At 38.0% G+C, this 12,444-nt stretch overlaps 1 protein-coding gene across 2 annotated transcripts in view; it reads left to right on the forward strand.

The window, feature by feature from the left end:
- The window catches only part of RELN (reelin), a 455,243-nt gene that overhangs the window by 208,710 nt on the left and 234,089 nt on the right, over window positions 1–12,444 (forward strand). For both annotated transcript variants that reach the window (XM_038377914.2, XM_038377905.2), the window contains exon 8: window positions 4,123–4,174. In XM_038377914.2, the coding sequence (XP_038233842.1) occupies window positions 4,123–4,174 (52 nt within the window). The remainder of the gene's footprint in view (window positions 1–4,122; window positions 4,175–12,444) is intronic.

Here is a 12,444-nt window from a genome sequence, read left to right on the forward strand (position 1 = left end):
GAGATTCCATTTTGTGTCCATGCAAAAATTTAAGTCACATGTTTGGGATACTTTTTCCACATTTTGTCACTTATTGCTGTTTAGGATGCTTGAAATTCAGCCCACAGTACAGATATTGAGCAAATACACCTAGATACCATGCTTTTCATTATAAATAAATTTATTGTGGTCCACTAAATATGTATAATTTAGACTACACTCTGCAATTATAAATTTGGGTTTAAAAACCTGGACTGTAATTGGCTAAAGCGGTCACATGACCTGGTGGTTAACTGGCACAACCATACCATACCCTTTGAAAATATTGATCATTATGCCTCACAGATGTGAATAAATCAAAATCTTACAAGTCTTCATCCTAGCATAATAATTACTGCACCTTATAAAAGCATTTCTATACCTCACCATCCCTGAGAGACAGCTAAATGTTATCCCATTTTACATAGAGGGAAACTGAGCTACAAAGAGGTTAAATGACTTATCCAAGGTCACTGAGAGAGTCATGCTAGAGCCAAGACTAGAACCAATTTGTTACTCGTTCCCCGTCCGGTGCCTAGGTCACTGGACAGTGCATCTCTGTCACAAAGATGATGAATTTTAATGCTCATTATGTAATATTTTATTTTTCCTCTAACTCTTTCTTCTATTTTGTTTTTTTTTTTATTCCATCACCCTGCTACCACCTGACTCTCACTTACCTTCCTCCAGCAGTTCAGGGTTGTTTTTCATCCCTGATGTTCAGGTCTCTTCCTCCCTAAATAATGAGATTTCCTTTCTCCATCCTAAGCCAGTCCTTTATCTTGTTGTCCTTACACCTGATTGTTGAAATCCCTGCTCACATATCAGGCTCAGGTACTTGTACATTTTATTTTTGCTTTGAAATACTTAAGCAAGATGAGAGGAATTTGCAAAATTAAATTAATTAGCTGATTTGTTTCCTTGATCTCCCTATCCTCCCACTGATTCCCCCATGAGGCAATTGAGAGCAGCAGTCTAGTACTCCTGATATAGAGGTTTTTAATGCCAAACCACACATGTTGTTTGGTTGGGACATCACCACTACTGGAATCATAGGAAAACCGATAGCTGCTGATGTGCTGCAAACAAAATAATATGTGTTCATTTAAAATTTCTCACCATTCTGGAAAATGCAGGTTCCTTTTTATCTGCAGCCCCCAATCCCTACCATCTTGATTAGCATAATTAATGTAAGCAGTTCCTAACAACCTGTATTTACATCATTTTCTAAAGGGATAAAGCAATTAAAAGAAGATTTAATTATCAAAAAGTACTGGCCAATTAATTTTCGGTAACAGTTTAATTTAATTCCACGAGAATACCTCTTCCATGGTAATTGATACATTTAATCTATTGAAGATATGAGCCACAGAACATTGATAAATTGAACGCTTTTTTGTTTAAATTAGAACCCATACAACAGAATTAACTGAATGTAAATTAAAATAATAGCTGCTCATAACTCAAGCCAGAAAGGACTTTATTATTTGGCAGGATAAATGTAATACCAGTGTTGAACCTATCCTAACTAAAAGGACATATAATATAGTTAAATGTTTCTTTAAAGAATTTTTTAATTATTTAAGCAAATCTTCATTATATCTGTTGAGAGGCTAATGCTGTTTATTAGGAAGATCTTAAAGAGTTAGAGGTATAGTTTCAGTATAGGACACATACACATAGGGCCAGGTTTTTAGATGCATTTCTAAAAAGTGGATGCTTCACATGACGTGAAAAGCCTTTAATATATATCCATCAGGTCCTTCTTAGTTCACAGATTATTACCAACCATAAGAAATTTTCCTGGCTTTTTTTTACTAAGATCATATTATAATTATCTATAAGAAATTTCCCCTCTGAATGTAGCATGCATGCATGTTTATGTTCAAAAGCCAGTTCTCAAACATCAATCTCTGTCGTTTCTAAGTCTCCCTGGGACCATACTGCTAATCATTGCTGTAGCACATCCCTGTTTGGGCAGTCTTAACATGTGATCTTCTTTGATACTGACATTAATTGCATTTCAAGTGGCAGATGGTCTCAAGTATGGATAAGTTGTGTGGCCAAAACTGTAACAAAAACAGTGACCTATCTATCTTCCATATCAAATCAGAGTCCTCTTATTTGTCCAATATAGGTGTACAAATCAAACTTTTAAAACCCTCAATCCTTTAGAACTTTTAAAAAAAAATGTTGTGGAATACATCAACAAAGTAGCAGTAGGATTTGTTTTGGTTTCAAGGTATCAGGAGAGAAATCCCTCTGGACATTCTTTCTTCACCTTTAATATCTCTAAATCTGTTGTCTCCATTCTCACCCGCTGGTGTTGTTGCAAGTTCTGATGTTTTAGGGCAGAGTGCACTCTTGGGATATCCACTTGCCAAGATGAGGAAATCTTCTGAAATTCCCAAAAGACAGAAATATCAATGCATAGCACTAAGCACTACCAGTTGTTCTGTGCCACTGAAGTCCTGTAAAAGAATAAAAAAGCATCTAAGTTTAGAACAAGCTTCTGTTCTGCATCTTTGCCCTAATATGCTGTCAACGGGAAATATGGAAACTCGGACATAAATAAGAAATAGGATTTACCTTAGGTTGTCCACACTGATATATATTTTTCAAGAAATATTAGTTAATAAAAGAAGGCAGGTGTGCCTGATAATGAAAGAGATCATGTGTACACCTCATACCTCAGGTAAATTGTACAGAAATTGCATTGTTCATCGTTACAAACTAAAACTATCTTTGTAATACTGTCAAGGCCACTTAAGTGATGGTGACACAAATTCAGATTGCTCAGCAAAACTGGCTTTTACTTGTGCACTTGACTTTTTCAGTAAATATGTTTATAAGCTGCCATTCGTCTTTCCATTGTTGATTTCTACTCTTCCTTTGTTCACGCCCCTTATTTGATTCCCCCTATTCCCACTCATATGAAAAGAGTTTCTTGTCACATGGCATGCACTGCTTTGTTGTGGAATATCAATTGCTGTGAATTTGATGGAAGAGTCTTGATCCCTGAGTTTTCTATGATGCACAGGGACCATCTCTTTTTTGTTCTGAGTTTGTACAGAGCCTAGTATAATGGGTCCTAGTATAATGATGAGGGCACCCAGGCACTATGGTAATGCAAACAATAAACAGTTATAATAAAATAATAAATTATGTGAACAAGCCACTGCACAGAGTCTTTGCCCTCTCATGAAAAACAGGGTTGAGGTTAACTTTCATCTTGTTACACGTTGATCTCTGTAAACAATCACAATACTAATTTAGCTCTTTTTCCCCCCTCCCCAATGTGCCAGTCAAGAAGACTTTTTAAGCAACAATTTTGCTTGCTATCTACCAGTATAATTAATTACAGGATTCAAAATGAGCCAGAAAGGACTGGAACTTCATTCTGGTACTTCTTAGGTGATACTACCACTTTCAGCAAATGTTAAAATTTTTAGCTCTTAATGGTTTTCAAGAAAACCTTCCCAACATGGACAAATGAGGTTTTGTAGGGGAGCCATCAGAGGAGGATGCATGTTCGGTGGAGTATGAGTAAAGTTTCTGAACTTATTCTTCCCACTTCAATCCCTGATTATATACACTTCATATCATAACAGTTATTTAGCTATAAGTACAAAACCAAGTTGGTTTATGTTATTCTATATATGTGAAGTTTTGAGTTTAGCTGATAAGCACTTAGATTTTATTATTCCATTTTACAATTTTAGGCTCTGGTTCTACATTAGGATCTGCTAGTGTATATCCTTGAGCCTATGGAGAGTCCCATTGAAGTTATGGTTTCATTTTTTTAAATCTTTCTGATCACCGATCAAGCACTAATACATGGAAAAATTTACTGGCTCAATAGAAAATGTGTACTGCCACAAACAAAGAGTTCCTCGTTGTGACATATTATGAGATACCAATAATCTGAATGACGTAACTGAAATGTTCATGATCTGTCAATCTGAAAGGTTTAGAAATGAATGATTTATACATGGGAGATCTGGGCATCCACAGGACTCCCATATTTTTTAAAAGGTTATGAATATATTGTTTTGCTGGTTTAATGCAATGTTTCTTCTATTTTTCATGTTTTTCCTCCTCTAGACCACCACCAGCCTTAACACAACCACGGCTTCTGTCCTTCAATTTTCCATTGGTAAGTTTATATAGCAATTTTACTTTAAAAAGTATACAAAGGTCATTGTTAAAATGGAAAACACTAAATTTTAAACATTTTTGACCAGCATTTCCATCTGCCATGAGGGATTAAATCAATCTTAAAAAATTGAAACATTTCTCGACCCCTGATGATATTTTGAGCTGCTAACCAAAACAACAGAAAGAAACCATTTTAGCAGTTTGTCTAACCTTATATAATTATTGGTTTATCCTTTCATGCTTATTTTATTATCTAGTAGATAGTCAGCATTGTGTAGGGTGACCGTATGTCCCATTTTGGCTGGGACAGTCCGTTTTCTTAGCCCTGTCCCACCCATCAGTTGCAGTTGGCAAGAGCAAACCGGACAAATGCAGTTTTGCCAAAAAAGTGGAGTGTGACCCCTAGCCGGGCATGGAGGAATGTGCTGGGGGAGTGGGGGAAGGTGAGTGGCAACGCCAGTCCTGCCTGGGGTGGAGGGCTCAGGCCAGTGGCTTGGATCCGGCCAGCCCTGCACAGGTTGTTCGCAGAGGGTCTTGGGCTGGCCCCATGCGCACGGAGGAGACAGGGGCCTCAGGCTGGTGACAGGGGGGCTTGGGCCGTCCATCAACGGCAGGGGAGTTTAGATCGGCCTGTGCGCAGGGAGATGGTAGGGGTGTTTGGGCCGCCCCTCTGGGTGGTTGGGTGGCAGGGGGCTCCAGCCAGACCTGCATGTCGGGGGAGTGAGAGGGGAGCCCCATGCAAACGGATGGCAGGGAAGGCTGGTGGGTGGTGGGGCCTCAGGCCAGCCCCGTGCGGTGTCCCATTTTCCCTTTGGGAAAATATGATCACCCTGGCAGTATGACAATGATTGCCCATTCTTTAAAATGGTTTAAGAAAAAATGACTACATAAAAATGGATCCTTCTCTCTCAACACATTAAAACTCAATGTGTCTTCAAATCATATCTGCTTCATTTAGTGCCAAAAGGAAGTTTTTGCTACTATTAATGCTGCTGTGTCATTAATATACTACCTGTTATAAATGATTACAGTTTGGCACTGTAGAGTATGGGCAGCAGTGTTTTGTGCTGTGAGACTGATTTGGAAGAACTTAATTTCTTAAGGTATGATTCATTACAAAATATGGAGCGATAATGTTCGTACGGTGAAGATAATTCAGTAAGAATAAACAGACAAGGAATGTTGACTGTTTCTTTTGTGGACTCCTAGAAATGTATTTCCAAATTATATTCCCATTCTAAAAAAGGTAATTCTCCCAGCTGAGTGTACATCAGCAGGGTTGTGATTAAACTGTGGAAATCTCTCCTGGAAATGAGAACTATGAGTTAGAATGACGTACCTCAAGTTATTTGGATTTAAAATAATTCTAAGACCAAAGTCCAATGGGCTCTCAACTACCTGTCAGTAAGATTCATTTTTATATTATTTTAAATTGTTCATTTGGGTTTTTATTTTATCTCATAATTACTTATGACAATACAAGTAACTGTACTGTAGTTAATCTCTAGTAAGGGAGTCACTATTACTATGCGGGGGAGGGGGGTGAAGGGGTTATTTTATTTTAAACTATTGTTTTTACAAAACCAGTCAGATGTGAACATGCATAAACTGAGTGACTGTCCCCTAATCCTTCCTCATCTTATCCCTTCTGGTGTCTATCACCCTCACCCATTGTTTCATATCTGCAATTTTAGGCTTTGATCCTATAACTGATAAGATGTGGAGTATGCCTGTGCACTGTGCAGACTGCTGTTGAAGTCAATGGAGTTTGGTTTTAGAACTGTTTACAACTGGAACTACTAGATGTTTTCTTCTCCAACTGATTGTTCTTATTGCCATGAGAAGTTTCCATAGTTTAATCAAAACCTCACTGAGAGACTCATCTAGGAGAATTACTTTTTTAAAAAAAAATGAACATAGCAGTCTGATCACACACTAACTATCAATTGCAGGAATGAGGCTTTAGGTTGTAGCTTTTTAGGATAGGGACAATGTCTTCTGTGAAGCATCTAGTATACTGTTGGGAACTATGAAATAAATAATAATACAGGTGGGAAAAGTCTGTAAAGAGAAATTTATAAATTGGGGGGATGTAGGTGGAAAGAAAGAAAAAGGCACTTTACCTAGAGGGCTCAATAAGATTAACTGGCCCTGGCGCTTTTCATATTAGAAATGCAAAAGAGTTCAAGAGGAGAGAGACATTTATAATGGGTAGGCTGTCATGCCACATCTTGGTCTCAGATTACTGAATTAATTATAATTGCTTACTGTTTATTTAATATCTTTCATCCAAAAGGTACTTCTGGGTGAATTCTGCACCAAAAAATTTAAAATTCTGCACACAATATTTTAAAATTCTCCAAAATTCTGCATATTTTATTTGTCAAAATAACACAATATAATCATTCCAGTTTCAATTATTTTGGAAATTTATTTCAAAATACTTGTCAACAAATATGATAACAATACAGACAACAGCAAAAAAGATTCCCTCTGGAAGAGAGAGTAAAAGAAACCCCTACATCAAACCAGTTTCAGTTGGGGAGTTCTGAAGCAGACTGTGTGGGACCCTCCACAGCCTAGGCACCCACAACCCTCTTCCCCCAGAACCCAACTGGGGCGCATTCCCCAGCTCAGATACCTGAACCCCCCCAGAGCCTTTACTCCCTCCAGCTTCTTTACTGTTCTGCTGAGGGATGCGGTTTAGTGAGGCCCTGCCCTTTCTCACCCTTTGCCAGAGCCTGGTCTCCTGGGTCCTCTCCCATCCTCAGGAGTGTGAGGATCAAGCTAGGCAGCCAGAGTGTGCAGGGCCTCCAACTTGCAAGGTTGGAGGCCCTGCACACTCTGGCTGCGAGCTGAAGATCTGAGCTCCGCAGAGTCCAGGTTCCCTAATGGCTACCAGCAGCTCTGCAGCCCCAATTCTGCGGGGAAAACATGGAGTTTTGCGCAGAACATTAATTCAGCATAAATTTTGCATTGTGCAGAAGAATCATAGAATATTAGGGTTGGAAGAGACCTCAGGAGGTTATCTAATCCAATCCCCTGCTCAAAGCAGGACCAACACCAACTAAATCATCCCAGCCATGGCTTTGTCAAGCCAGGCCTTAAAAACCTCTAAGGATGAAGATTCCACTACCTCCCTAGGTAACCCATTCCAGTGCTTCACCACCTCCTAGTGAAACAGTGTTTCCTAATATCCAACCTAGACCTCCCGCACTGCAATTTGAAACCATTGCTTCTTGTTCCGCAGAATTCCCCCAGGAGTAAAAAGGATCCTAAAGCTTGTTATATTAGATTAGTACTACAGTGTACATTCAAACCCCTAAGCAACAATTAAGTGTAGTCTTTTAACCAGTCCTCTTCCACTGCCAACCACCAGATGTTAATCTGGTGAGTTTTAATAATTTGAGTTAGAGAAACGGATAATGACAAATGAATTAAGCACAAAATGGCCCAGATTTCATCATAAATCCCAAAGCTTCTTAAATCATGTGTACAGGAAGGATAATTTCCCACTGACATTTTAATTAACTGAGCTTTAACTAGTGTCCTTAAAGTGCCAGATATTCAATAGCCATGGGTTCTTTTAAAGGCAACAGTGTCAAACTGCTGAAAGTTTGTATTACCTTCTTACTGAGATCATGAATAATTACTTTTGAAGAGTTACTTAGTAAGACTTGCACTTATTGATATACAGCCCCTGTGACATCCTCCCAGGGTTTACAGCCTTTTCAATGTGAACGATTTGCCTGCTGTGCTGAGTTGTGTTTGAACTGTTCAGAACCATTAGCATTGGTTTTGATCTAAATGTTAGGATGGTGTTTACATTAGCCTACTATTTGCCCAAGCAAGTACTTCAGATTTCTTCATCATCCTTGACTGTATTTCTTTAAGACCAAATGCTTCTGTTCCTGATACATTAAAGACAAATTCTAACATTTACTTTAATGTGCAGTGGGATTGCTTTTAATGAAGATGTTTAAAGTAATACCTTTGGGCTCTCTCACACCAGAATTTCTAATTCCACAGTTTGGGGACATGGAGAATCACACAAGAGCTTCCAAACCCAGCTGCCATAAAGCATTAGCATGATTCATTAGCTGAAATATTCTCTGCATCTCACTCACAAACTCAGACTTCCCCCTTAGCTACATCTCTGAACTTCCACAGAACATGATTCGCCTTCCCCATAGGCCAATATGATGAAGGTGACTCATATTAATGATAGACTGATGACTGAACTGAGCATACACAGAGGCCTGTAAGATAACTGTAAGAAGGAGGAGTGATGAGAAAAAAGTCTCAAGGTGGAGCAGCCCGAAGGCATGAGTTTTGTAGACAGGCAGTGCTTCACTCCTGATGGTTGCAGATTGCTGTGTGTATGTTCTTTTTGAAAAGTGTGTACTCCAAAGCTTCACTGAATGTGTGTTTTGCATCCTTTAACAGTGCATTAAGCATTAGCAGACTATTTAATTTTCTTTTTCTCTGTGGTGTTCATGAGACAAGTATAAAGCAATAGCATAAGACTCTGTGGTCAGTCCAAAAACGCACGCATCCCCCCACTTTGTACTGGAGATGGATGCTACTGGAACTGACCAACTACATGTAAATCTCACTATGAAAATAGTTAACATAAAAACATTATATTATTTTGAAAAAATCAGATACCCAATCTTACTCTCATAACTTATTATTAATGTGGGATCATCTGTTGTACAGCTAGTTATTTTAAAGATGAGTAGGTAGCTTGTAAAATACAAACTACACTTTCTTCACTTTTGCTTATACAAAACTTTTGAACACCTCTAATTTGTTATGACTAACATGACTGTAGGCAACCAACAGGCCAAATACTAGCTAAATAGGAAATGTTTCCTGAAGGCAGGATTCTAATATAATAATTTTGTTTCATCTTGGGTCTCTATGCTGTGATTAAGCAGATCCTCTGCCATTATCCCAGTTCTAACCTAAATCACTTGGCCTGATCTATGGTTTCCCATAGAAGCATGGCCATTTTGTCTGAGTTAAATTTGTTTTGATTTAATTCAAAAGAAAAATAAAAGTGAAACTAAAAAGATGGAAACTCATGTAAAGTTTAACCATAAAGACAAATTGCATGAACACCTGCAAATGAAACCTCTGAGCTGCACCCTGTTCTGCCTACTATACAACATTTCTGATAAATACTAATGGCAAATTATCACAAAGATAATCTGTTTTCATGTTCATTGGGATCTATGTAACCTGTATTGTGAGGTGCTGTTTCAAAACAGTCCTGTTGGTTCTTATCAGCTGTGTTGCTGTTTGCCCTGCTAAAAAAAATATAAAGAAAGAGAAATGGTGCATCAGTGAAACAACAGCTGTAGCTCACGAAAGCTTATGCTCAAATAAATTTGTTAGTCTCTAAGGTGCCACAAGTACTCCTTTTCTTTTTAACAATTTGGGAGAGGAGGCTTGAGTTTTGTTTTAATCTGCAGTGTGGGGGGGGAGGGGGGCATTGGAAGGGCTTATGTTTACTACTCCAGAAAAAGTCCACCACTTCTTTAATACACAGTTTAAAGAAACTGAGGAAGGGATAGGTAGCCAAGGAAGAGGAAGATGAAAATTAAAACATGGAGGCCACTGAATTTGCAGTGTGCAGTAGAACTGAATATGCATTCATCCAGTTAGAGTTTAATGTGTTTAGTGTAATTGTTTAATACCTGGTTTGAGTTTTATCATTTTTACATATAAATGTTCATTTGAGCCTACTTGGCTCTCTTTTTTTTGATTATATAAATTACTCGATTCAAATAAATAAATAAAACCAATCTGAATAGATATAATTATTTATTTATATACTTATTAATGTCCACAACAGTCTAGGTATGTGGATGGAAGCACTTGTGAAAGTTCTGTCTGGATAGCTAAGGAAATGCAATTGACTTTTGTCTCCTACACTTTTTTTATAGTACACTTTGCTTTTCATGATACTTCTAAATGTTCTTGTTAATATTTTTCTGTTTCTTATAGTGACTAGGTACTTATGCCCTTGGGAATGTTCTCCTGATGCTTTTTGGCCCTTGCACAGTTGTTAAAACCATTGGCACAGATTATATAAGAGACATGTGGTGTAGTGTCTGCATGTTAATCTGGAGCCAGGAACTCCTGGTTTCTAACCATAGGATGGAAAATGACCTTTTTATTACTGCTACTTCTTTCTCTTCTGCCTTCTTGGTTCTCTACTGCTTCTCCCTATCCCACCTCATTCAACTGCTCTTATCACATGCTGCTCTTGCTCCCTATGTTGTTCCAGCTTTCCCTGCCCAAACATCCCTCAGATGATCACCCTTATTGAATAATCCTATGGGATTAAATAGCAATGAAACCTGTAGTATTCTACAGAAATGTAACAGTTTTTATAGAAATTACTCTATAAATCCCTGTCTATTATCATTCTCTATTTATTAAATTTATTCTACTGATATTTTAGCCTTTCTGTATAATTCTCTGGCATGGATAAAATTATCTATTATATTCAATAGGATTCCTTGAAAAAAAAATCCTAAAGAAAAGTTATCAATTTCTATCAAACTCTGTTGGAACTGTCATAAGGACAGGACCCCGCTCCTTGTTTTTTTAGCTGCCACTGGCCCCTCCCCACTTAGGAACTCCTTCTGCTTTCTTCCTATTGTCACTCACCTGATTGTCCACTCCCCTCAAAAAAGTTTCAGGATGCAGGATTAAAATAAAATGTAAAAGGACACACTTTACATTTATATGTATATTAAATATACTTAATATAAAGTGTGACTGCAAAAAAATTAAGCCAGCACTTGGATCATTCTCAATTTTTACCTCCCACTGTTGTGACTTTTTCTTTTCTCTAACGAAATGAATCAAGGCAAAATCATCTCAGCCTTCACTTTGAATTTCCTGACCTTTGTAAGGTTATAAGACCCTTGACTTTTCTTAATTATAGTAATATAATTATTTTGAGCTTGATGGCTTTTATTTTTATAGAAACATTTTTTAAAAAGAAAAAGAAAACGGTGTATGTGTGTGTACATATATATAAACTACATGTAATGAAATCTCCTCTATTACGTATTATGTACATTTATTCAGTCTTCCACAATGCTTGTTTGTTTCACAGTCTACTGGATAAATATGTGTAGAGGACAATTTTAATATGCCTTCAATTAGCACGTAGGTAGGAATCATTAATTTGTATGTGGATCCTTGACATGATAGACTGTAATGACTCCAAAAGGCTCTCATGTTGTGCCCTGGTCAGAGATGTTGAGTTAATGAATTATTGACCTAACAGTCTCTCTTACTCTTCCTGAACCATTAAGGTCGATAGGGTCAATGTGAGGACCCTTCTTGCTCAGCAAGTCCGCATACCAAAAATCTGTCTGACATTTCTCAGGAGAGAATGCACTGAGCTTGTCTAATATCTGTAGTAAAGCCAGACAACTCACTTGAATTTTATTTATTATTTCATTTTTTCAGTGGTAATTTGTTTTATTACCATCATGAGTACTGCAGAATTGTATTTTAAAACATAACTTGTTATATATAAGTGATAGGAACACTTTTTTGCACTGTCATAAATTTACACTATCCAAATGATTTTGGGTTTTTTAACAAAATCCTCAAATGCTCCCTAAGGATGGGGCCTTATATGCAGTGATTATACTTGGCTCTTCTATTAACTTCAGAACATGAGAGATCATAATGGACAAATGTGATCTTAGAGAGAGACACACAAGCTGGATGTTCTTTTTCAAGTAGATGCAGCCATGGATTCTACTTAGGTGTGTGCACACCCAGCACACTGGAGCTGGAGAATTTTGCCTAGGAGTTCCCGTAGGGGGCCGCCTTGCACTTTGTGGCCATAACCACTCCCGTGGCTATAGGAGGCGCTGCCACCCCGAACCCTCCTCAGCCCCTTCTTACTGCTGGAATCAGAGCTCTGCATGGTTTTTTACCTCACATTCCTCTAGTGATTTTGATCTCTAATTGTATATAATGAATTAGTACCGCTAATATAGTCAGACTTAGTGTTAGTTAGTTATTGTTTAAGTTTCCCTACTGATGCCCTCACCAGGATTTAAATATTGTCCGTCATTTGGGAGGGCGATCCCAAACAGTGATCCCCTCATGCAGTGTTTTCTGTGTCTAGAAGCCCGCATCAAGGATCGATTTGCAGATCATCATGAAACAGACGCAAATGATGAGGGATCTTCGTACGAAGCAGCACCTGCTCAAACAGGTCACATGGCC

This window comes from Dermochelys coriacea, chromosome 1, assembly GCF_009764565.3.
Source record: "Dermochelys coriacea isolate rDerCor1 chromosome 1, rDerCor1.pri.v4, whole genome shotgun sequence".
Lineage (NCBI taxonomy): Eukaryota > Metazoa > Chordata > Testudines > Dermochelyidae > Dermochelys > Dermochelys coriacea.